General features: G+C 40.0%; 2 protein-coding genes and 1 long non-coding RNA gene across 5 annotated transcripts; 2 read left to right on the top strand and 1 right to left on the bottom strand.

Annotated features, from left to right (window-relative positions):
- Positions 1–364: 364 nt before the first annotated feature.
- On the top strand, positions 365–3,415 carry rpl12 (ribosomal protein L12). Its single transcript, XM_077594824.1, has 6 exons — positions 365–536; positions 2,347–2,420; positions 2,586–2,684; positions 2,777–2,858; positions 2,927–3,013; positions 3,278–3,415. The coding sequence occupies exons 1-6, from the start codon at positions 500–502 to the stop codon at positions 3,394–3,396; spliced, it is 498 nt and encodes a 165-aa protein (XP_077450950.1). The 5' UTR covers positions 365–499; the 3' UTR covers positions 3,397–3,415.
- A 2,735-nt stretch (positions 3,416–6,150) lies between these two features.
- On the top strand, positions 6,151–11,343 carry LOC144066702 (uncharacterized). 3 transcript variants are annotated; one of them, XR_013297689.1, is made up of 10 exons: positions 6,151–6,323; positions 7,530–7,632; positions 7,916–8,018; positions 8,303–8,405; positions 8,689–8,791; positions 9,075–9,177; positions 9,461–9,563; positions 9,847–9,949; positions 10,233–11,101; positions 11,214–11,343. It is a non-coding gene; the product is annotated as an uncharacterized LOC144066702 (long non-coding RNA). The 3 variants fall into 3 exon arrangements; XR_013297690.1 differs by having other exon boundaries at positions 6,155–6,323; positions 10,233–10,335; XR_013297691.1 differs by lacking the exon at positions 10,233–11,101 and having other exon boundaries at positions 6,155–6,323.
- Positions 11,344–11,894: 551 nt separating this feature from the next.
- On the bottom strand, positions 11,895–18,866 carry pole3 (polymerase (DNA directed), epsilon 3 (p17 subunit)). Its single transcript, XM_077594915.1, has 4 exons — positions 18,370–18,866; positions 15,701–15,786; positions 15,407–15,525; positions 11,895–12,628 (listed from the first exon to the last, which is right to left on the bottom strand). Exons 1-4 carry the CDS (start codon positions 18,433–18,435, stop codon positions 12,453–12,455), a joined length of 447 nt encoding a protein of 148 aa, XP_077451041.1. The 5' UTR covers positions 18,436–18,866; the 3' UTR covers positions 11,895–12,452.
- Between the last annotated feature and the right edge of the window lie 7,100 nt (positions 18,867–25,966).

Consider the following 25,966-nt stretch of genomic DNA (forward strand, 5'->3'; position numbering starts at 1 on the left):
AATCACTGATATTGCAGGAACCACAATCAATATCAGGGAGACTAAGGATGTCTACTCCCTGTTTCGTATTTGTGTTAAGGAAAGGTAATAACTTAGTGGGATGGCAAGGAATTCAATACGAATGACAGTAGCCGTTTTTGTATCCTAGCAACCGGCAAAAGGCGGGGTCTAAGTTATTTTATGTGATGACCGAGTTCGTATTTTATTTATTGAAGTCCCAATTAATTCGAGACGTGTTGCATGTTTTCTGTATGCATATTAGAAAAAAAACATTTATAAACATTTATAAAGATTTCTGCGCCTGGCCCTCCCACTAAAATCCCACAACGTCACTTCTCGCGATATTTGGAATAGGTAAATGAAGCGATTGCGCGCACGGTAGTTCTTTCTTTCTCACTTTGAGCAAGCGTAGAGGTGCAACACTAATCGGTCGTCCCGAACTGGGTTCATCCGACACCCTCACCGATCAAGCTCAACTGACCACAACCTCAACACCAACATGCCTCCAAAATTCGACCCCGGCGAGATTAAAGTTGGTACGTTAATGTCAAATGGTTGTTAAAGCAGACGCTTTTTTGAAAACCAAGATGGAGTCTTAGTCCGTCGGCCATTCTGTGGCGCTTTCTTAACGGTAATATTGGGGTTTGAACTGGGACAGATTACACTGCGCTCGTTGGTTGCTATGTGATGAAAAAAAGATTTCAAAATTGTTTTAACTGCCCTATATGGTCGACTCACTTGTGCTTTACCACGTGGGTTAGCCTGGTAGCGGCTAAGTGTTAGCCTCGTTTGTCATAAGCGTTACTCAAACTAAAATGCCTCTTAGATAATCATGCATCGACTATTCGAGTTATGCTCTATTTTGTATACGTCTCATTTAAGAGACGCAAAGTAGTATTAAAAATATCAACTTACTATTGATAATTGGAAGAAAAAATAAAAGAAATTAAAATTTGAGTGGATAATGTTGATTCTTTTGTTACCCCTCACTGGGCAAGTGTAGTTTGTGATGTAATCAAAATATCTAAAATGTAAGATGTACAATGGTGGAATTTTTTTCTTCATTTTATTAAAAGCAGTTTTAATCTGAGAATTTGATTCTTAATTGTTAGTGGCATTGATGCAAGCCTTTTTTACCCAAATGAGTTTGACGTCTATCACCGTCAATGACAGTTAACGATTTGAACCTTATTTGAAGGATATCAATTTAGAGTGCATTACAAGTGATGAAATTACCCCCAAAAAGGCACGTTTTCCTTTTTAATCCTGACTTGCTCAAGGAATAACATATTAAAATATTAATTGTTTATGGCTGTCAAAAATATGGTCCACCCCAAAAGCTAAACTACTTGGTGTGTATGTATGCGTGTGTATGTATGTGTATATGTATATATGTGTGTATATATATATATATATATATATATATATATATATATATATATATATATATATATATATATATATATATATATATATATATATATATATATATATATATATATATATATATATATATATATATATATATATATATATATATATATATATATATATATATATATATATATATATATATATATATATATATATATATATATATATATATATATATATATATATATATATATATATATATATATATATATATATATATATATATATATATATATATATATATATATATATATATATATATATATATATATATATATATATATATATATATATATATATATATATATATATATATATATATATATATATATATATATATATATATATATATATATATATATATATATATATATATATATATATATATATATATATATATATATATATATATATATATATATATATATATATATACACACACACACACACACATGTATATATACACACACGTGTGTGTATATATACATGTATATATGCACTGGGCATGGGGACACAAATGGTGGCCACATACATGCATACTTGGTAGTTAAGCTTTTGGGGTTGACCATATATATGTATATAACTATTTGTTATGACCTTGGGTTCAATGGATGATGATCTCTCAGAGCCAATTTTGGGCTATGTGCAAATAGGTTCCCCTTTGATATGAATTTACTACAAGTAGCCCTAAAAGTGACATGGGCACTGGGCAGGGGACACTAAAATGATGGCCAGCCAATCAAAGGGTACAATGAGTGACAACGGTTCACGATGGCGCTGATACCTATGAGCAATTTAGTGTTAAACCAGCCTAACCAGCATGTTTTGGGAATCTGGTAAATGCAAAATCGTGTTTCCACAACTTATTCTTGATGACATCATTGAATTTTTTTAATGGTGATTGTCTTGCAGTGTACATGAGGTGTACAGGAGGAGAAGTTGGTGCCACATCAGCCCTGGCTCCCAAAATTGGGCCCCTGGGTCTTGTGAGTATTAATTAGTGCAATCCTGAACAAAAACTGACTACCCTCCTGCCACTCAGCCAGTCTGTGATAGTGACTGGATATTTAGTCCAGTGCCAAAAGTCTGTAACATGCCTTTGATGGCCCAAATAGTGTCTGGCAAGAAAAATAATTGGTTTTGTTCTTTAGTCTCCCAAAAAAGTTGGTGATGACATTGCCAAGGCCACCGGTGACTGGAAGGGCCTGAGGATCACAGTCAAGCTGACGATCCAGAACAGACAGGCAGCGGTATGAAAGCTTGTTCCTGGTTTCCAAATCTGTCTGTTGTGCGTTCTGGATTCGGTGTAACTGAGGACTTGCTCTTGATTCCACCTTTGTAGATTGAGGTGGTTCCCTCTGCTTCAGCACTCATTATCAAAGCTCTTAAAGAGCCCCCTCGTGACAGGAAGAAGGTCAAGAACAGTAAGTGACAGTTCCTCAAACACATTTTGTGAAAATAAGATTACACAATCGTTCCTTTCCCCCCTCAGTCAAGCACAGTGGGAGTGTGACCTTTGACGAAATCGTGGGCGTTGCTCGTGCCATGCGGCCTCGTTCCATTGCCAGAGAGATGTCAGGTAAGAGTTACATTTGGTCGGGGTAGACAAGTTTATATATATTACGGCAGTGTTACTATGCTGTTAGCCTCTTGACACTGCCAGTCTGTCAAGTGACTGTATCGTCGAGTGGAGGCTCGGTGGCCCATCTTTTCGGGAGCAGAGCTGCTGCCCGTGCAAAAAATTTTGGGACACTGTTGTAGTAATTATTAATTAGAGTTTCTTGCCAGTGGTGACAAATGTACTATTAAAAGCTGTTAAAATATTCTGTTTTGGGCTTGGCAGGAACTATCAAGGAGATTCTGGGCACAGCTCAGTCTGTTGGGTGCACCATTGACGGTCGTCCACCTCACGATGTCATCGATGACATCAATAGTGGAAAAATCGAGTGCCCATCTGAGTAATAAAACCTTGGAAGTCAAATCTTGTTTGCTTGTCTTCTTTGCAACAGTGGATTTACAATCATTCTGACCTGGAGGGATAAATTAAAATAAATTGGACATCTAGCCCTGTCAATGGCACTGGAAGATGAGGTTTATTGGCGGTTTCTTTTCGACATCGTACTTGCAACTTCATGTGTTTGTTATTGTCCTGGAGGTTTTATTTGATAAAGCTGTGGAAAATAGAAATCGGATCCCAGGTCAGTTCTCAGTACATTGTTTATTTGCAAATGAAAAGACAGACTGGTGTTCTGACTCCATTTAAAGGTCCCCCTCCCGCAGTCTAAAGTGGGCGATGTGCTGAATATAAGTGGGTGTGTTTCATTTACTTATTTGGACCACTAGAATAGGAATGAGTACAAATACAAGACATGAACAACAAAGGAAAAGAAGATTACTGTGAATGTCAGAAGGGTTGCAGGTTGGTGAGACTACTGTGTATATGACAGCATTCACAGCTAATCTAGTTCAGATAAATTGGATGGTTAAAGCTATTGATGGGGTGCAATGCTGAGTATATCATGTGTTTGAGGGGCAGTAATCAGTATTTTGGCTTTAATTTTGTTTCCATGTACCACTTTCCATAATACAGCAGTACGTACCTTCGAATACAAGCTTAATGTGTTCTGGGACTGAGCTCATGTCAATTTACTTGTGTCAAATAATTTTGTTCCCCATATAAAAATAAAGCCAATCTGTTGCACCCTCTGGAGAAAAAAAAACACCTAACAGGATATTACAATGCAAGAACATGTTTTCAATTGTTCTAATTTAACACATGATCAAAAGGTAATGAATACCTATCTGGTGGTTATGGTTATGATTTGCAATCAAACCTGACATTGTGTACAGTATTTTATGGAGTTCCTACCTTTTAGTTTAGACAGGCGGTAGCAACTAACGGCAACGGAGAAACTTAACACGTTCGGTTTGCTAAACTGTTGTGACACTGCGTAACAGCAAACTTAAATACTTAGGACTTCACTTACTATACAACACTTAAAATAGGATATAACCTTATGCTACAACCGAGGCTAAGGTGTTAATGTATTCTGCTGCGGCTTTAAAAAGTTAGGAAAAATGATGGTCAATTTCAAAATAAAAGCTAACGAATTTTGCCTATTTAAGCAATGTTTGGGTGTTATTTTTGGTAAAACATTGTACACCCAAGTGAAAATACTTGACTTGTGCTGTCTGCCTCTTAGCGGAATAGTTTGGAGACCACCACTTAAACCCTTTCGGGGTACTGGTCACGACAGTGAAGGCTATTCAAAAGTTGGCACTAAGGACCTTTAGGTAGGTATAAATAAATTTGGTACAAAAGTAGGTCAAGTTTTAAAATCATGCATCAAGGGTTAGACACTTGACTTGTGCTCTTGTTTTGATTGGTTGCTGGATTCAGTGTACTGAGGACTTGCTCGAGATTCCACCTTTGTAGATTGAGGTGGTTCCCTTTGCTTCAGCACTCATTATCTAAACTCTTAAAGAGCCCCCACGTGACAGGAAGAATGTCAAGAACAGTAAGTGACAGTTCCTCAAATACATTTTGTGAAACTAAATAAGATATTACACAAATATTCACCGGTCCCCCCTGCTTGTTTAGAACCCAAAGACAATTGTTGTGCTTTGAAAAAAAATCTCTTTTGAAAAATGTGTGCTAACAAATAAAAGATTGCGTTTACACACTTAGAAAAGGTGAAGAAATGCAATCACTAGTCTATTAGGATCTGACAGCCGTTTCTGGCCACCATCAAAAATTCAACTCTCAACGTTGCACGGTTTGGACAAACGTAGCGAGAGAATCTTCACACACACACACACCCATAAATCAAGGTTTATAAGGATTATAGATAAGGTGTGAGAAGAAAAAATGTATAATTGACAATGGGAAGCTAGTCATATATTCTGTAGCTGGGGACCCCAACCGATTGCATGTAAAGAAAAGAATACCATTACAGTGGTAACTCTACTTACTAAATTATTGGTTCCAGAACTTGTTTCGTAACTTGGATTTTTCAGCAGCATTGTATGTTGAATAAGCATAATTTGTATCCCAATCCTCATTACTAGATACTATAAACCCTTTCAAACGATAAAAGCATACCACTTTTGTATAATATACATATGCAAGAAAACTATATTTTCTCATATTTGGACCGCCTCCGCGTACAAGCCATACCTTTAAAATTGGCTTAAAATTGTTGAATTTTACAATTTCTCGCGAATAAGGTGCCCCTCTGATTCACAATTTTCACCCCCATATTCATGGTTTTAATAGGGAGTACAATGTGTTACTTTGAAGGGGAAAATCTTTAAAAGAATCATTGCACATTGTATTTCTGAGATAGGAAGTCATGTGAGCAGTACAACCAGAAAGTGTGTCCTAGTCTCTGGATGCAAGAATAGCATGAAATTCACATTACGCAGGTATCAAGGCTGATATTTTAATGATCAACCGCAAGACCTTCGACCAGCCTTAAAAACAATTGGGATGCACTTTTTGTATCCTAGCAACCGGCAAAAGGCGGGGTCTAAGTTATTTTATGTGATGACTGAGTTCGTATTTTATTTATTGAATTCCCAATTAATTCGAGAAGTGCTGCATGTTTTTTTCTGTATGCAGATTAGAAAAAAAACATTTATAAACATTTCTGCGCCTGGCCCGCCCACTCAAATTCCACAACGTCACCTCTCGCGATATTTGGAATAGGCATATAAAGGAATTACACCGGCCATTTTTCTTTCTTTCTCACTTGAGCAACGGTGGAGGTTCAACATGAATCGGTCGTCCGGAATTTGCTTCATCCGACACCCTCACCGAGCAAGATCAACTGACCAAAACCTCGATACCAACATGCCTCCCAAATTCGACCCCGGGGAGATTAAAGTTGGTACGTTAATGATGTCAAATGGTTGTCAAAGCAGACTCTGTCTGAAGACCAAGATGGAGTCGCAGTCCGTCGGCCATTCAGTGGCGCTTTGTTAACCGTAGTATTGGGGATTGAACAGGGACTTATTACACTGTTAGTTGGTTTCTATGTGATGGGGAAAAAAATAAGATTTCCAAATTATTTTAACTGCACTAGATGCTGGACTCGCTCGTGCCTCACCACGTGGCTTAGCCTGGTAGCATGTTAGTCTCCTTGTCATAAGCGTTACTCGGAACTAAAATCCCTCTTTAACAAATATGCATAGGCTATTCGAATTGTTTTGTTTGCGCTAAACGTCTAATTTAAGAGACGCAAAGTAATATCAAAAAATAACTTTACAAATATAGCATTAAAACAAAATTAATAGAAATTATTGTTTGAGTGGATACTGTGGGCAAGTGTAGTTTGTGATGTAATCAAAATGCCTAAAATGTACATAGTGGAATACAGTTTTTTTTAAATTCTGACAATTCGTTTCCTCAATTCTTTAGTGGCATTGATGTTAGGTCTGTTGGTTATTTTACCCAAATGAATTGGACGTCAAACACCGTCAATGGCATTTAACGAGTTGAACCATATTTGAAAGATGTTAATTCAGAGACTTTGTACATTACAATTATTTTTGGGGCTACGTGCAAAAAAAGTTCCCCTTTAATCTGGATTTGCTTTCAAGTAGCCCTAAAAATGACAATCGGCAGGGGAGACTCTGAATTGTTGGCCAGCCAATCAAAGGGCACAATGAGATTGACAACCATTCACGCTGGCATGCATACCTAATTTAGTGTTAGACCAGCATGTTTTTGGAATGTAGTAGATACAAAATCATGATGTCACAATTTATTCTTGATGACATAATTGAAAATTTTAATGGTGATTTTCTTGCAGTGTACAGGAGAGGCCAGCGCCACATCAGCCCTGGCTCCCAAAATTGGGCCCCTGGTTTTTGAGTATTAGTGCAACCCTGAGCAAAAACTAACTAGCCTCCCCCCAGTCTGCCAGTCTGTTTTTAGTGACTGGATATTGAGCCAAGTGGGACTGAGTGTAACTCCGCTATTAGGAAAGAAAGCTGGTGAAACAAATGACCAACCCTGTGCCTAAAGTCTGGAACATGCCTTTGATGGCCCAAATAGTGTGTAGCAAGCATAATTATTTGGTTTTCTTCTCTAGTCTCCCAAGAAAGTTGGTGATGATATTGCCAAGGCCACAGGTGACTAGAAGGGCCTGAGGAAAACAGTGAAGCTGACTATCCAGAACAGACAAGCACCGACCGGTATGAAAGCTCGTTCCTGGTTTCCAAATTGGTCTACTGTGCGTTCTGTTTTTTTGTATTGGCGCAATCCTGAGGGAAAACTAACTAGCCTCGCTTACGCCACTCAAGTCGGTCTGTTTTAGTGACTGGATATTGAGCCAAGTGGGGCTGAGAGTAACTCGGCTTATAGGAAACATAGCTGGTGAAACCAATGACCAACCTTGTGCCAAAAGTCTGGAAACATGCCTTTGATGGCTCAAATAGTGTGTAGCAAGCATAATTATTGGTTTTTGTTCTTCTCTAGTCTCCCAAGAAAGTTGGTGATGACATTGCCAAGGCCACAGGTGACTAGAAGGGCCTGAGGAAAACGGTGAAGCTGACTATCCAGAACAGACAAGCACCGACCGGTATGAAAGCTCGTTCCTGGTTTCCAAATCGGTCTACTGTGCGTTCTGTTTTTTTTGTATTGGCGCAATCCTGAGTGAAAACTAACTAGCCTCGCTTACGCCACTCAAGTCGGTCTGTTTTAGTGACTGGATATTGAGCCAAGTGGGGCTGAGAGTAACTCGGCTTATAGGAAACATAGCTGGTGAAACCAATGACCAACCTTGTGCCAAAAGTCTGGAAACATGCCTTTGATGGCTCAAATAGTGTGTAGCAAGCATAATTATTGGTTTTTGTTCTTCTCTAGTCTCCCAAGAAAGTTGGTGATGACATTGCCAAGGCCACAGGTGACTAGAAGGGCCTGAGGAAAACGGTGAAGCTGACTATCCAGAACAGACAAGCACCGACCGGTATGAAAGCTCGTTCCTGGTTTCCAAATCGGTCTACTGTGCGTTCTGTTTTTTTGTATTGGTGCAATCCTGAGTGAAAACTAACTAGCCTCGCTTACGCCACTCAAGTCGGTCTGTTTTAGTGACTGGATATTGAGCCAAGTGGGGCTGAGAGTAACTCGGCTTATAGGAAACATGGCTGGTGAAACCAATGACCAACCTTGTGCCAAAAGTCTGGAAACATGCCTTTGATGGCTCAAATAGTGTGTAGCAAGCATAATTATTGGTTTTTGTTCTTCTCTAGTCTCCCAAGAAAGTTGGTGATGACATTGCCAAGGCCACAGGTGACTAGAAGGGCCTGAGGAAAACGGTGAAGCTGACTATCCAGAACAGACAAGCACCGACCGGTATGAAAGCTCGTTCCTGGTTTCCAAATCGGTCTACTGTGCGTTCTGTTTTTTTGTATTGGTGCAATCCTGAGTGAAAACTAACTAGCCTCGCTTACGCCACTCAAGTCGGTCTGTTTTAGTGACTGGATATTGAGCCAAGTGGGGCTGAGAGTAACTCGGCTTATAGGAAACATGGCTGGTGAAACCAATGACCAACCTTGTGCCAAAAGTCTGGAAACATGCCTTTGATGGCTCAAATAGTGTGTAGCAAGCATAATTATTGGTTTTTGTTCTTCTCTAGTCTCCCAAGAAAGTTGGTGATGACATTGCCAAGGCCACAGGTGACTAGAAGGGCCTGAGGAAAACGGTGAAGCTGACTATCCAGAACAGACAAGCACCGACCGGTATGAAAGCTCGTTCCTGGTTTCCAAATCGGTCTACTGTGCGTTCTGTTTTTTTGTATTGGTGCAATCCTGAGTGAAAACTAACTAGCCTCGCTTACGCCACTCAAGTCGTTCTGTTTTAGTGACTGGATATTGAGCCAAGTGGGGCTGAGAGTAACTCGGCTTATAGGAAACATGGCTGGTGAAACCAATGACCAACCTTGTGCCAAAAGTCTGGAAACATGCCTTTGATGGCTCAAATAGTGTGTAGCAAGCATAATTATTGGTTTTTGTTCTTCTCTAGTCTCCCAAGAAAGTTGGTGATGACATTGCCAAGGCCACAGGTGACTAGAAGGGCCTGAGGAAAACGGTGAAGCTGACTATCCAGAACAGACAAGCACCGACCGGTATGAAAGCTCGTTCCTGGTTTCCAAATCGGTCTACTGTGCGTTCTGTTTTTTTGTATTGGTGCAATCCTGAGTGAAAACTAACTAGCCTCGCTTACGCCACTCAAGTCGGTCTGTTTTAGTGACTGGATATTGAGCCAAGTGGGGCTGAGAGTAACTCGGCTTATAGGAAACATGGCTGGTGAAACCAATGACCAACCTTGTGCCAAAAGTCTGGAAACATGCCTTTGATGGCTCAAATAGTGTGTAGCAAGCATAATTATTGGTTTTTGTTCTTCTCTAGTCTCCCAAGAAAGTTGGTGATGACATTGCCAAGGCCACAGGTGACTAGAAGGGCCTGAGGAAAACGGTGAAGCTGACTATCCAGAACAGACAAGCACCGACCGGTATGAAAGCTCGTTCCTGGTTTCCAAATCGGTCTACTGTGCGTTCTGTTTTTTTGTATTGGTGCAATCCTGAGTGAAAACTAACTAGCCTCGCTTACGCCACTCAAGTCGGTCTGTTTTAGTGACTGGATATTGAGCCAAGTGGGGCTGAGAGTAACTCGGCTTATAGGAAACATGGCTGGTGAAACCAATGACCAACCTTGTGCCAAAAGTCTGGAAACATGCCTTTGATGGCTCAAATAGTGTGTAGCAAGCATAATTATTGGTTTTTGTTCTTCTCTAGTCTCCCAAGAAAGTTGGTGATGACATTGCCAAGGCCACAGGTGACTAGAAGGGCCTGAGGAAAACAGTGAAGCTGACTATCCAGAACAGACAAGCACCGACCGGTATGAAAGCTCGTTCCCGGTTTCCAAATGTGTATTCTGTTTTTTCTTCCCAATTGGTCCAGCATAAACAACCCAACTGGACCAGCATAAGCAATTAACAAATGTGGGTTTTGTCGAAAGTAACACCTGACTGCAAAAAGATGAAAGTTGTGTGGTTCTGCTCTATGTGGAATAGTCAGAAGTTGACACTAAGGACTTGTAAACATACTTGGCAATGATTGTATTCAAGTGGGTCAGGTTTCTTTTTTTTTTTTTTAAAGAATACATGAAAGGGTTATTCAGCACTTGACTTGTGCCTTTTAGTGGATAAGTTTAGAGACCACCACTTAAACCCTTTTGGGGTGCTAGTCACTACAGTGAAGGCAATTCAGAAGTTGGTAGAAGGACCTTTAGTTTGGTTCAAATATATTTAGTACACAAGGTCAGGTTTTAAAATCATGCATGAAAGGTTTGGGCATGTGACTTGTGCTCTAATTTTGATTGGTTTCTGGATTTGGTGTCACTGAGGACTCGGTCCTGATTCCACCTTTGTAGATTGAGATGGTTACTTCTGCTTCAGAACTTGTTATCAAAGCTCTTAAAGAGCCTCCCTCGTGACAGGAAGGTCAAGAACAGTGACGGTTCCTGAAACACATTTTGTGAAAATAAGATATTACACACAATGGTTCCTTTCCCCCTCAGCCAAGCACAGCGGCAGCGTGACCTTTGACGAAAGTGTGGGCGTTTTATGTAATGTGGCCTCGTTAAATCGGCAGAGAGCTGTCATGTAAGACTTGTATTTGATTAACTGTTGTAGAAATTATTAATTTGAGTTTCTTACCAGTGGTGACAAATGTACTATTAAAAGCTGTTAAAATATTTTGTTTTGGGCTTTGCAGGAACTATCAAGGAGATTCTGGAAACTGCTCTGCCTGTTAGCTGCACCATTGACCGTCGTCCACCTTATGATGACATAAATAGTGGAAAAATTCAGTGCCTGTCTTAGTAATAAAAACTTTGAAACTCAAACCATGTTTGCTTATCTTCTTTGCTTTCATGTGTCCAATTAACAAAAACCATAATTCCAAAAAATATTGGTACCTAAGGCTACTAGTCATTGCTTACCATTGGCAACAATGGATTAATAATCTGTTTGACCTGAAGTTGCAAATTAAAATATATTGGACATATAGCCCTATCAATGGCACTGAAACATGAGAATCCTAGCCTAATCCAATTCCACTGAGTCGGATGGTTATCATTATTGAAGGGGTGAAATGTTGAGTTACCACTTGAATATTTGAGGCAGTAAATTGTGACATTACATGATCGTATACTAAATTTAAATGGACTTGTATGTCAAATGTGTCTCGGTGCAGAAATATGCTCAGATTTCTGCATTTATATCAAGGTTGTAACTGAACCTGTACAATCCTGATTGAGTGAAAACAAATTCTATTTGCAGGAAATAAATTTATTGGAAAACTGCTCTAACTATAAATGTATACATTTTTTGCATTTAGTGCTGAGTGATAGGCAAGTGGAGCCCAATGTATATGATAACACTTGAAAATGTAAAATGCTGAATTGGTTTAAAATTTATTTAAATTGATTCATCAAACCTGGAAATTAATGAAAATATCCATTTAACACCAAATTACTTGCCTTGGTACTGTTTGAAACATTGCCCTCACATCTCCACTTGGTTTGTACAAGTAAATTATCTTGTGCTTTAGCTTTCTTCACTGTAGAAAAAGTAACCTAATTGGTCAAATTTTCAAATTGATTTATACAAAAGGGTTATTTTATGACATTTGAAAACAATGACAGCATAAACCAAACATTACCAGTCTCACAAAGAACAGTTTTAGATTCACCATCTATTTATCTTAATTGATGAAATGACTTATTGTGCGATTGTTTATCCAATGTACCCATTTAGCATGAATCGGCAGTCTTAAGTCAATACCTATGTAAAACGTAAGATAATATATTAATTATACCTGTACTTTTCTACCATGGAGGGAAATAGATTTGGAAGCACAAAGCATTAGCATACAAAAAAACCACGCCCCAGCATGTTCCTGGGGCTAACAGTGCATGTCATTTAAAAAGCACTTTGGCAATCTGAATAGTTCTTAGTTTTCCACCTCCTCTTCTTCCACTTCGTTTTCTGCATCTGGTTCTTCTTCCATGCGTTCCTCCTCCTCTTCCTCCTCTCTGCTCTTGTCAATTCCACAGTCTGTCTTCTTTTCTTTATCCTTGCGTTTTTGCTCGGACACTTCCTTTTTTCCCTTTTGGTCCTTTTTGTACACTTATGAAAAAGAAACAATCAGGCCAAATATTAAATGTAATTTCTTTTCTTTTTTTGTTTTGTTTTATTTTCTTTTTGTTTCTTTTAAATGGGGGAGTGTACAGTGCAACCGAAACAATTTGTTTGGTTTAACTGCCTGGTGCAAAAAACTCCAAAATAATATAGATTTATTAAAGTACAAAAAAAGTAAAATTAACAATAGGAAGCTAGTCATATATTCTGTAGCAGGCGTCCCCAACCAATTGCATGTCAAGAAAAAAAATACCATTACAGTGGTACCTGTAGTTACCTGGCAACATGTATGGAAGATGACGGCGCACACAGGTGCAGCGGCTCTATGCTCGCCAGCTTGGTGTTTTGTTTTCTCAATCTTATCGTTATTTACCAACATCTGTGAGGCAAACTTTTTCTACAGTCGCCAGGATTTAATTACTCTCGGGAGGAGATGAGATACATCCATCACAACAGATTACCAACGGACCTACAATATCCCCGAGTACATCTCGAGACCAACGGTCAGCCCATTCAGAGTACGACGGAGGCGGCGAAGGGAAAGAAAGCAAAAGCGCAGATGCCGGGCGGGCCTAGCTGCTAGGCCAAGGAAGCAACCACACCGAGCATCACCTCCGTATTTTGACCGCCTCCGCGTTTAAGCCGTACCTTTAAAATTGCCTTAAAATCGTTGAATTTTACTATTTCGCTCGTAAAAGACTTCCCTTAATAGGGAGTACAATGTGTTACTTTGAAGGGAAAATCTTAAGAAAAATCATCGCACATGGTATTTCTCAGATACTGTATAAATCGAAAGGATCGTCTGCTGGATTGGACATTCCGAAATGGTATTGCGTGCATGTGGACGAATTCAAAAAGGAAGTCATGTGAGCAGTACAACCAGGAAGCGAGTCCAAGTCTCTGGATGCAAGAACAGCATGAGATACACATTACGCAGGTATCAAGGCTGATATTTTAATGATCAACCGTAAGACCTTCGATCAGCCTTAAAAACTATTGGTATGTGCTGACATGGTAAACACTACGAACATATGTATCAAGGCTACTCGCGTCTGGCCAGTCAGAGCATGTTTAACTACTGGTAAAAGGTAAGATGGCGGCGGTCTGATCAAGCAATGGTAAGCGAGTTTTTTTTTTTTTTTTACATTTTGTGCAGTTTACAGTTTATTTTTTTCTTGAATTTCGTTGGTAGATATCAAAATTAATTTTGTTTAGCACTTTATCTGTTTATCTTTTCTTTATTTTGAAATAAATGAGCCTATCGGCCGCATTGTCTTACATTATAGCGTTTCGTCTTTATCACCTTGCAGTTTCGTCCATGTCAAGTTTAATTTGTGCATATATAAGCCGTACCCTTGATCCAGTCATAATTTTTTTTGTGACAAATACGGCTTATATGCGAGAAAATACGGCGAGCCATTAATTTGAAGCCACAACACCAAACCACCCGCCCCATGGGATCACCACCTGTGGGAGGGGCCAAATGTCAAATGTAGGTGGAACCATATACTATGAAGACCCGAATAATCGTATGCCTAGATTATTTTTTCAACTCAAATTTCGCATGCCTACGATTCTTATTCGGGTGCCTACGATTATTAATTTTTGCCTCAATTAAGTCCGTGCAGCAGCAACATTGTTCTATGTCATTAACTTTCTACGTGTAAAGCACACGGGCTGTTTTTACTAACGTACTAGCACTAGTAAGAACGTGCAATTGCCACTGGTAGAGTTGCAATATACATAATTACAATGTCATACCTGTCAACCTGGGCCAATTCCTCCCCGTATTAATGATTGGAATTCCCCGTATTAAGGAATAGAAAACCGTACAAATGCAACGCGGCACATATTTACTCACATAGGGTGCACGTAAAAGTGTTATGGTCGCGCCGCGTTGTCGTGACGCAACCGTGAATGTATTCGGACCCAAGCGCTATGACTCATAGCTGCTTAAATAACGAAACAGGAAATGATTTAATCATTTCCTGTTTCGTGTGAAAGGGGAATGCGTCTGCGCATAGCCTATGTAATCGATCATCATGACTTTAATTTGTAGCTAATTGTGGAATTTAAACATATTATTTTGTTTCATGCTACTAGTAAACTGTTGATTAAAATAATAATGATTGTCCTTGTTATGATTTTATAATAAATATTCCACCATAGCTTTAATTCTATGCATCGAATCTGTTTAGACACTAATTATCTTGTGCCTACTAATATTCATTATTTTTTGAATTTTCCACTGCCTACTATTAGTCCGGTGCCTACTATTATTAATTCATTTGGAATTTTCCACTCCCTACTATTATTCCAGTGCCTACTATTATTCGGGTCTTCATAGTAGTTTTGGAAAAACCTGTAACTAACGTTTGTGCTCCTTGATTCCCTTAAATGTTTGATGATTATATCATGTGAAATGGATGAAGAATGCTGGACTAGTTACATTTTGAAGTTTGAATTTTTACATTTTTTTGCAAATGGAAATAAATTTGTCTTTCCCAAAAAATTTAGGTAGAATTATGTTTTTGCAAAAACTGTCTTCATTTTTTTTGCGCCTTGATTTCCTGAACTTTTAGAAGAGTAAATCACGGGAATTAGATGAATACATTGGGAACATTTGGAACGCTGAGAATTGATAAATGAAAAAAATGCATTAAAAAAATGTTAAGCATTCCTACAATTAAACAGAAAAAGTTAACCAAACGCAACGTTTCCTACTAAATAAATGACAAATGGTTTTTAACGACAAAATTTACTGACCTTCCAATGCTTCTCGGAGAGGCTCCATGAAGCGCTCAAACTCCATTTCTTCCATTGCAGCTAAGACGTCACCTGCATTTAAAGTTTTCCGTTTGGCTTTTATGGCAAAGTTGTTTGCGCTGCAACAAAAGAAATATACAAAAAAAAATGATGGAGTTGTTTTGAGTGGCTGCAAGGAACTTTCATATTTTGTCCTAGGCAACTTATTTTTGTAAGTTTAACCAGCCGTTTTAAATTACTACATTTAAAATGAGCTCGAATCTATCTTGATTTTATGATAATCTGTCCTCTTACCATGATGTTGCATACAACACAAACACACTGGCAGCTTGGGAAATTGCTCTTCGTGCTTCTTTTGACACATTCACCCCATCTGGGAGCTGTGGAAAACAAACGGTGCGGGGGAGTTATCTCAAACACACAAACATGCTCAGAGTACACAATCTGTCATGTTATATTTATTTACCACATATTCCTGCAAAAGAACAGAGGCAACAGATCATGAATCATCCAAATGGCCACTTGGTTACCCTATTTACTCGCATATAACCTGATTTTATCGGACAAATAAATGATGACTGAATCGAGGGTATGGCTTATATGCGCATGAAACACAGACATGCACAAACCTGCAACTTGGTGCCGCCATTACGATATGACATCATGGCGCCGTGACGAAAGATGCAAGACTGTGCGGGTGTTGGAGTAATATTACTATAATGATTTAAAAGGTTTGAATCATTATTCCAACAGCGGGCAATTCGGTCATTGATTTAAAAATACAGAAAATATAAACAGATAAAACGCTAAGCAAAATTTATTTTTATGTCTATGAACGAAATTCATGAAAAAAAAAACGTATCTTGCATAAAACGCGAAACATTCCCGTCACTGCTCGCTCGGGGCTTGGCCATTTTAGTGAGGTCAGGGCGCTGAGTCTACATTTTTTTTCGGCAGACGCGACTAGCCTTGATTTTGAAATAAAACAAAATTCCACCTTGATTTTTTTCGTTTTATTTCTTGTTCGAAAGTGACAACTATTGCAGTAATATGAACCATCGAAAGAATTGAGATATTTTGACATTAAAAGGAATATGGCTGCCACAACATCTTAAACTTCCGGTAAGAAAATTGTAATTTCTATAATTAGAAAGCATCAGGTTCTCATCAAGATTGACTTGTATCCTTTTTTAAATTGATGTGATATTTCGCATTTACAAAGACAGGCATATTAACTTCCTTATGATATTAACCCTAATAATGTGCTTTTGATTCATACAGTATTTCAGAAATACCACGAGTGATGATTTTTTTTAAAGATTTGCCCTTCAAAGTGACACATTTGTACTCCCTATTAAAACCATGAACATGGAGGTGAAAATTGGGAATCAGGGGGCGGCTTATATGCTAGAAATGGTAAAATTCAACAATTTTAAGGCAATTTTAAGGGTGCGGCTTATATGCGCGGCCGGCTTATATGAGAGTAAATACGGTACTTGAGTTAGAGGCAAACAAGTATAGTACAGTACTCAGACTGCTGATATCTTTTTCCCCCTCATTGTTGTCAAATATACAATATATTTGTACAAATGAAATATTAAGGTTACAGACAGTATGTACGTTTCCCAGCTGCCACTCACAATTCCACCCCATTGGAAAATATCTTTCCATTTATTATTCATTTTAATGGCTTAATAATTCTTTAATATTTGTTTTTTATGCATACATTTTTAATACAAAATTGGTCTGTCTACATGTATCATTTTTAAAAGAGTTTAGACCAAGGGTGGCCAACTCTGGTGCTTGATGGGCCCCTATACAGTCTGTTATTCCAAATCTCCCTCCTCTACCACACCTGAAATAAATGATCAACTCATCAGCAAGCTGTCCAGAAGCTTGATAACGATCTTGATTATTTGATTCAGGTGTGTTAGCACAGAATGGATAGGGGCCATCGCAGACCTGGAGTTTGGGCACCCCTGGTTTAGAGGTTAGTATTAAAGATCAGGGAAAAATTATAATAATTCAATGTAAAATATTCTACTTAGGAAAAATCCAAATTACGAAACCACTTCTAAAACAAATTAATTCCATAAGTAGATGTACCACTGTACTTGTAAGGACATTTGAGTTATTTTGTGTATAAAATCCACTATTTCACTCTTGTATATATCTTATAATCAACCCATTTGAGAATGATCATTAATTTAAAAAAAAGGTAACAACATCATTAGGAAACTTATGTAATTTTATATTATCTTATTAACTTGGAATATGAAAAAAAGAATGCATTAAATCAAAAATACTAATTAAAGAAGAAAATGTTTACAATTAATAAAACATACTATACCCTTTGTATCTTTTGAACTGTTGTTGGTATGACGCCCAACTTCATGCAAATTGTAACTGTTAACACCAACTTTTTTAACTAAATGTAACTAACTATCAGTGTAAGTACACATGTTAACTATCAGTTAGCAAGAGGGTAACTAGAAATTGTGATTTAAAACTAGCTTTGTCTTCATATATTTATAAGGTAAAACCCTGTTATCTATAAATCAATTGTGTAAACAACTATTCAAGAATAGTGAAGACGTTAAAATTATTTGATTGACTTTGAAAGTAAATTGCCTCTTATTCAAATTGATGTGACTACAGAAAAAAAACAAGTTTTCAGAGCACTAATGTTAATTCCAATGCTCGTATTGCACAACAGCGCCCCGTAGTGGTCGAGTTATATAGCAAGTTGGACAACAAACCCGACTCGCGCGATTTATTGAGTTATTAAATGATTTCTGATTAAATTGGATCATTTGAAATGATAATCAAGTGGTTTTACTCTAAGAAGAAGAACGCATTTAATTTTCTGATGACTGTGTACAACAGTCTGCTTTAGATCGGAACCAGTTAGTCCACTCAACGGGAGAAAATCATTTTGAATATTAAGTTTCTTTATCACTCACCGCCTCCTTGATGATGCGAGTAATGACCGCGTTAGGGAGATTCAGATCTTCTGGCCTTTCTGCCATTTCGGCTCCTTGTTTACAACGGAGAGCGCAGAGCACGCCGGCCGGCAACAATGACTTGCTAACACGCCGAGACCAGAAGCTAGTCAAGTGGCCCAAAAGCTACTACAGCTCGGATACTTTAAACGCGATACTTTTCAAAGTTACAATAACTGAGTAAGAAAATCAAGTAGATTAGCTTCATTTGGGTGGTTCCCAAATGTTGGTGATCTTTCCAGCTGATTTGTCTCGGGATATTTCCCGCGAAGTGCTATGTGAACTTTCAACTTCGACTACAGCCAGCGCATGCGTGGTGTGTTTTCTTGTACAGCGCCGTATTATATAGTACAATCAGTATTTTCAGATATGGAACGCGCCCAATTAGGATATTTTCAAAGACTCGTGGTGGGAGAAAAATTAATTAAGCGGGTTTATAGAACATGGGCTTCTTTTGAACACATTGCGAATAAACAGTTTTAATTCGTTTTAACCATTAAACTACTACTTCTACATCTTGAAATTCGGCAGCAATGCTACTGAACTGTCATTTTAGCGCCTCGCAATGGAGGAGATGTGAACTGCAATCATATTCAATTATTCGTCTGATCTCATTTTCTGAACCGCTTTGTCCTCACTGAGGTTGCGAGGGGTGTTGGTGTCTATCCAAGCTGACTTTGGGCCAGAGGCCAGCCAATCGCAGGGCACAAGGATACAAACAACCATTCACGCTCACCCATACCTAGGGGAAATGTCGTGTCCAATCAGCTTAACATGCATGTTTTTGGAATGTGGGAGGAAACCGGAGTACTTTGAGGAAACCCATGCAGCCCCAGGGAGAAAATGCAAACTTCAGGTGGACCGACCTGGGTTTGAACCCAGGACCCAAGAGCTGTGAGGCTGACGCACTAACCACTCGCTTCACCGGGCCGCCCTTTAAATAATTCAACAATGTAATTACATTCAAAGACTATGTTTTGTTTTATTTTGAATCATTTCCTCCAGTCAGGTGCTGATTTTAACACCAATATCCCCTGGAAAGTGGTTTGCATGTCCGCTTCGCAGTTCTGAGCTCAAGGGTTCAATCCTCTTCCTGTGTGCAGTTTGCATGCTCTCTAGGCTGATTAGACACTCTAAATCAGGGGTGGCCAAACCGGTCCTCGAGGGCCGCTGTGGGTGCAGGTTTTTGTTCCAACCGATCCAGCCCAGGCACTTTGACCAATGAGATTTCTGCAGAAAACAAGAAGCACCTGACTGCAATCCACTGATTGCACTTGTAGGACACCAGATTGGTGAAAAGGTGTCCTCTTGATGGGTTGGAATGAAAACCCGCACCCACTGCGGCCCTTTGTGGAATAGTTTGGACAACCCTGCTCTAAATTGTCCCTAGGTATGAGGGTGAGCATGAATAGTTGTTTGTCTCCTTGTGCCCTGCGATTGGCTGGCCACCAAAAGGAAAGTACAAATTAATATATATGAAAAACTTCAGTATGGTAAAAAGAAACTTTCGCGATTTTGACGTTGGCACGGAAAAAAACATACTTTACATACTACTTTAAAATGGTAACAAAAAAACTAGAAAGAAAATATAAAAATCAAATCCTCTTCGACTAGATAGTCCGCAGTTGAAGTTCTTTCTGTTAGGGTTAGTTGGTGTTTTTGGTTGGTTTGTTTATTTTTTGCTGCTTGTATCCCTCCGGGCTTCCCCTTCTCTCATAACCAGCTGCGTGTACTTTGTAATCAACCCTTGTCCGTCTATTTAAACCCCGTGTGTTGGCCCGTGTGCGGTCGATTGGTCGCCGGTCTTTCGGTCGCCGGTCTTTCGGTCCAATCGACCGTGTACCGTTCCCGTCCTGGCGCCGCGCTCTTGTGCGTCCAACGACAGCAATTCTCTTGGCTGGGGCCCCGACGATGGCAATTCTCTTGGCAGGGACCCCGACGACGGCGATTCTCTTGGCGGGGGCCCCAACGATGCCGAGGACCACGACACCGAGGGCGGAGACCCTCTCGGCGGCGACGACCACCAGGCTGAGGGTGGAGACTCTCTCGGCAGCAACGACCCCTAGGCTGAGGGCAGAGACCCTTTGGGCAGCGAGGACCACAAGGCAGAGGGCGGAGACCTTTGCGGTGGCTACGACCACGATGCCGAGGCTGGAGATCCTCTCGCCGGCGACGACCACGAGGCCGAGGGCGGAGACCCTCTCGGCGGCCACGACCACGATGCCGAGGCTGGAGATCCTCTCGCCGGCGACGACCACGAGGCCAAGGGCGGAGACCCTCTTGCCCGTGATGATCAGGATATTCCTACAGGATCCAAATCTAACGTTGTCAGATCCATGCATTCTCTAACCCTAACCCATTACAGGATGCGTGACAAATGTCATTCCCATATTAGTACTTTAAAACAATTAACCCAGGTTATCAAATTCACCTATGCGTTCTTTGCACATTACTACAGGATCCAAATCTAACGTTGTCAGATCCGCCAATGCGTTTTCTGACATTACAGGATACGTCAAAAACGTTAGTCAATTGAGATTCAACCTCTTTGGGGCAATCAGTATTTAAGACAAAACAATGTGTCTTACCTTTATTCCATGGCGTGCCACCGCCTGTCACCAAAGAGTTTTGAATTCAGAGCTGTTCCTCCATCCAGAGAGAATCCTACCCACAATGCCAATTTGGAGAAGATGCTATTTTTTGTGTGCTCTGCAATGAACAGCCAGGCTGGATTCTTCTATTCGCAAATTCTTTAATTCTCTCAAGTGGAGAGAAGAAGGTACACACTTGTTTCCAAGGCAATAAAAAAAAGTTAAAACAGAATACATACCAGATCAAAACAACAGAACATTTACACAATACCATATGATTTCATTGGCAGCACCGTAAATGAAAAGCATCACATGTAGGTTTTGTTGTTTTAAAATGCAGTCAAGCTGTTCATATTAACAATACGTACATTTTATGAATATGGCACGTTTTAAACAAATTGAACAGATGTATTTTTTTCATGTATGATACAATAAATGCTATAATAGCTGTGTTTCACAAGTGTCTCAAATTTAAAATTATCAAGTCTTACCAGTCAATTATATTTATTCCAATCGAATAAATAACAACTTTACCTCTTACATTAAATCAGGGATTGTTTACATTTATGGCCTTGTGGCCTAATATTTCTTGGACAAAGTTGCCCATTGCCCAAACGAATATAATTTGTCTTGATTTATTACATTCACCCCCTGCATGAGTCTGTTGAGTCCCTCCGAAGTTCCTTTAGCAATAGACTGCGACACCCTCATTGCAGGAAGGAGCGCTTCCGTAGATCCTTCCTCCCATCAGCTGTCAGGCTCTTTAACCAAAAAAATGGCTGAGTGTTAAGACCTACCGTATGCATGCATGTACATCTATGTGGATGTATGTATATATGTGCTAATATGTGTGTTTATATATATATGTATGTATATGTATATGTTACACCCTGCATTCGATCTTGACACACAGGGGGAAATAATCAGAACAGAGAGATGTTGTTGTTAGTTCAATCCAAACTTTTACTGTAATCAATTAACACAAAAACCCATAACATACAATTACACCCATATATATACATTATCAACACGTTAGAACCCAAAACATAATGTACAATTACACCTATATATATAAATATATATATATTCAACACTTTAGAACCCAAAACACAATGCACACACACACTCGTTCAACACACGGTCATAACTTGTTATATCTTTTCCTATTACAACTTCTAGTAGTCCTACTATTATTCAACAGGGCAAACAATGCAATATCAACAATATAACATCCTTTCTATGACCGTTATAGACACTGTCAACGATAATGGTGGCCGAAGGTAGCGTGCTAAATGCTATTCCATGTGCGTGCCCCGAGACTCTCACATTCACGCCCGTAATTCAAAAGTAAATAAACATTAATAACCATTATCTCTTTTCTCACACGCTAAACAGTGTATATTACAAACCCCAAACTCAAACAGCCTTTACAACAAACAGCATACCTTGACACACAGGGGGAAATAATCAGAACAGAGAGATGTTGTTGTTAGTTCAATCCAAACTTTTACTGTAATGATTCAGCATCCCTCCCGTGCCTCAAGCTACTTGCTAAGACATCAATAATCGAATACCGATCTACTTTAACATGCCCCACACTTGCCATGTGGATCCAAGGATCACCAATCGAACACCGATACACACATTCAATCCAAACTCGTCATAGCTTCTTTACATGCAATCGTTAATAAATCAAACACTCTAGCATGTCACACTAATAAATCAAACACTCTAGTATGTCACACTAATAGATCAAACACTCTAGTATGTCACACTCTCCCCCACAAAAACAAATGTCGTCCCGACATCAGTATATTCCAAATATCTTCCCCTTGTTGGTTGTTATGCTGAACAGTCTAGCGAACTTGTCATTTCACATCCTCTTCTGTAAACTGATACTCATGAAAACTCCAGGCGGCAAGGGCCACAGTTCAAATATAATCCACAACTCGTACGGTCCACGTTCACTGGATGGAAACTGTAATCACAGTCGTAACAGTCCATGTTCGCATAATACATGCCACCCTTGTAGGCTCAAGCCTGTTGGAGTCCATACATAAAGGGTGGTTGAATGTAATATGGCTGCAGGTGTACTAACCAAGGAACCACTCCTGGTGCAGGGTAAGGAGGTAGCAGCTGATGTGGTGACTGAGTACTATAGCAGGAGGGGACACCAAGCTGATCATAGGTCGTTCGTCGTGGTGGATGTCTCTCCCTTCTTGGCCGTTCATAAGTCAACGCCTCAGGTTCATTCACAGTGGTTGGCGGAGAGGTCTCTGATAAATGATCATCACGAGGATCTTCAACAGCCAGATTTGTTCCCTCACCAGGCAGGTCCTCCCGCTGATAGTCATCTTCTCGTTGTACTGGTCCGGAAGCAGGGCCCTTCACTCCGAGTCTCCGATTCGCTGACAGTGGCCTGTGCTCAGACTCCATCCCTTGGGCATCTCCCTCATTTAGCACCTGGAGGGGCTTGTAGTGAAAGTCATCTTCGTAACCACTGTCTTGGTCTGTCTCTTGAAGATGAGATACCGGCTGCTGTTTATTTCTCTCCATACTCTTGTCAATTTTTCCTCCTTCTGGTGTCAGGTTTTTTATCAGGATGCGCTCTCCTGGTTGTAGCACGGAGCTCCTCACTTTGGTGTCATAGTGCTTTTTACCTCGTTCTGCAGCTTTTCGTACACTCACGGTGGCAATGGTGTACGCCTCCTCCATCCCTTGTCTCCCTTTCTCCACTTTGGCCTTGTATAACTCCAGCTTGTCAGCTTTGATTGCGCGTTCTCTCAGCGCATCCAGTTCATCGCGATAGGCGCGGGCTGCACGGGCGTCTACGAGCAGCTTCAAATTCTCCTGCTGGAGCCTCTTTATTTCTTCCTCCATGTTTTCCTGCTGGTGTCTGTTGTCCAGCAGTTGTTCATTCCTCTCTTCTAGCTCTTGTCTAAGTCGTCTGATCTTTGCCTTTGAATCGGCAGGTTCCACCATCAGGTGTTGCTGAGTTCCCACCTGCTGCTGTTGCATGCTGGGAGGATTGACGATGGCCAGTGGACTGGGTGTGCCACAAAGCACACGAACCACACCTTCCCTTTCCCGAGTTAGCTCTGCTATAGTCTCTTCTTTTAGTGGTCTGCCTCCTCGGATTTTACATCCAGCTTGGAAATGTTCTCCACTCCCACACCGATAACAATGTGTGCACTTCACATCTCGCCCTCCCTGCTGACAAGCAAAACACCTTCTTGGGACATAAGCAGGGCGGCTAGTGTTCCAGGGGGGTGCTGGGGGCTTGCTGTAGTAATTTTGTTTTGCAAAAGGTGGCTGGGGCTCCCTAACTGGTCTTCTAACTGAAGGTGGGAGGTAGGACTGAGGCTGAAACATAGCCTGCTGTAGTGTCTTTCTGATCTGAGCTATCTCTGCACTGAGATCTTTAAGAGAAGCAACACTTGCCTTAAGTTCAGTCAACTCCGCTCGTACCTCACGGGACACTTTTGGTTTTTCTTCTCCAGGGCAATTGGTAGGTCGTAGTTCTTCTAAGTGCACCTTGCTAATATGTGTCGCTGCCTCTGGGGTACTAAACTTCTTTTTATTTCTCCTTTCTGTTTCATTAGCACAGGCTACATTTAACCGCTCTAGCAAAAGCTCATCTGAAGTCTTACAGTTCAGCAAGAGAGGCTGCATATCTACTCTAACACTGTCACTCTGGAGACCAGTGAGTATCGTGTGCAAGCACATACGCTGGACTAAACTTGGGTTGTACTGGATCCCTGATTCTGATTCTCGAGATGCAAACAGTACCTTCTGCCTAAGAACTAAGACTCGCATTAAGAAACTTTGAGGAGTCTCTTTGATATGCTGCACTTCTGAAGCTAACTGCACATAGAGGTCGGTAGCACTCCTTTCCTGAAAATGAGCGCGTAGGATGCGTTTGAGTGTGGGAAGAGTGAGGTTAGGTTTCTCTTCCAAATAATTACGTAGCTGCAAACTGGGGGAGATAGCTCTGATAACTGCATCAATAATTTCCACATCTAAGTAACCCCTATTCAGTCCATTTTCAATTTGATGAACAAGGCTGGAGAATGTCAGCTTGTCCCTCTGGCCTGGTTCACCTATTTGGCCGGCAATTTTGAAGTCCTTGCGCCAGTATGAGCTTGGCTGGGGCTGGGGAGACACACCCCCTTTAGGGTCCGCAGCATCTGGTAGCTGGGGCAAAGTTATTGGAGTCTCTTCCAATCTTGATCCTTGCTTTTCGTTTTCATCTATTTTGACTTCATGCTTCATATCTGATATTTTATCTTTCAGTTTCAACAATTCAGACATGCCTTCATCCTGCAGTTCCTCTAGTTCTTCTCTTTCTAGGTACTTTACAATATGAGCCACTAATGATAGACGCGATTTCCGTTTAACACTTCTTAATATGTTAAGAAAATCACATATTTCCAGTAGGTTATTTTCCGTCAGGTTGTTCAATGTTCCTACCACCTCTTCGAGTAACTGTTCCATTTTGTTGACGATCTAGGAGCTCTGTTGACTGTACAGGAGTGAACTCTGAACTGGCACGTCTTTACTGTCCATCTGATGATCTCGTAGGCCTCAGATGACAAGTACTCAACCGCCAACTTCCAGTTCTTCTTAAACAGCAACACCTCCTCTCACTGCCATCGGCCTGGTTTGTGGGGGGGATTTAGCTGGCTCAGAATTCAGTGAGCAGGTCTTGGACACTGGACATCTGAACAGCAATCCCAGCGGTGCCTCCAAAATGTTACACCCTGCATTCGATCTTGACACACAGGGGGAAATAATCAGAACAGAGAGATGTTGTTGTTAGTTCAATCCAAACTTTTACTGTAATCAATTAACACAAAAACCCATAACATACAATTACACCCATATATATACATTATCAACACGTTAGAACCCAAAACATAATGTACAATTACACCTATATATATAAATATATATATATTCAACACTTT

The sequence above is a fragment of the Stigmatopora argus genome, chromosome 2 (assembly GCF_051989625.1).
Source record: "Stigmatopora argus isolate UIUO_Sarg chromosome 2, RoL_Sarg_1.0, whole genome shotgun sequence".
In the NCBI taxonomy this organism is placed as follows: Eukaryota; Metazoa; Chordata; class Actinopteri; order Syngnathiformes; family Syngnathidae; genus Stigmatopora; species Stigmatopora argus.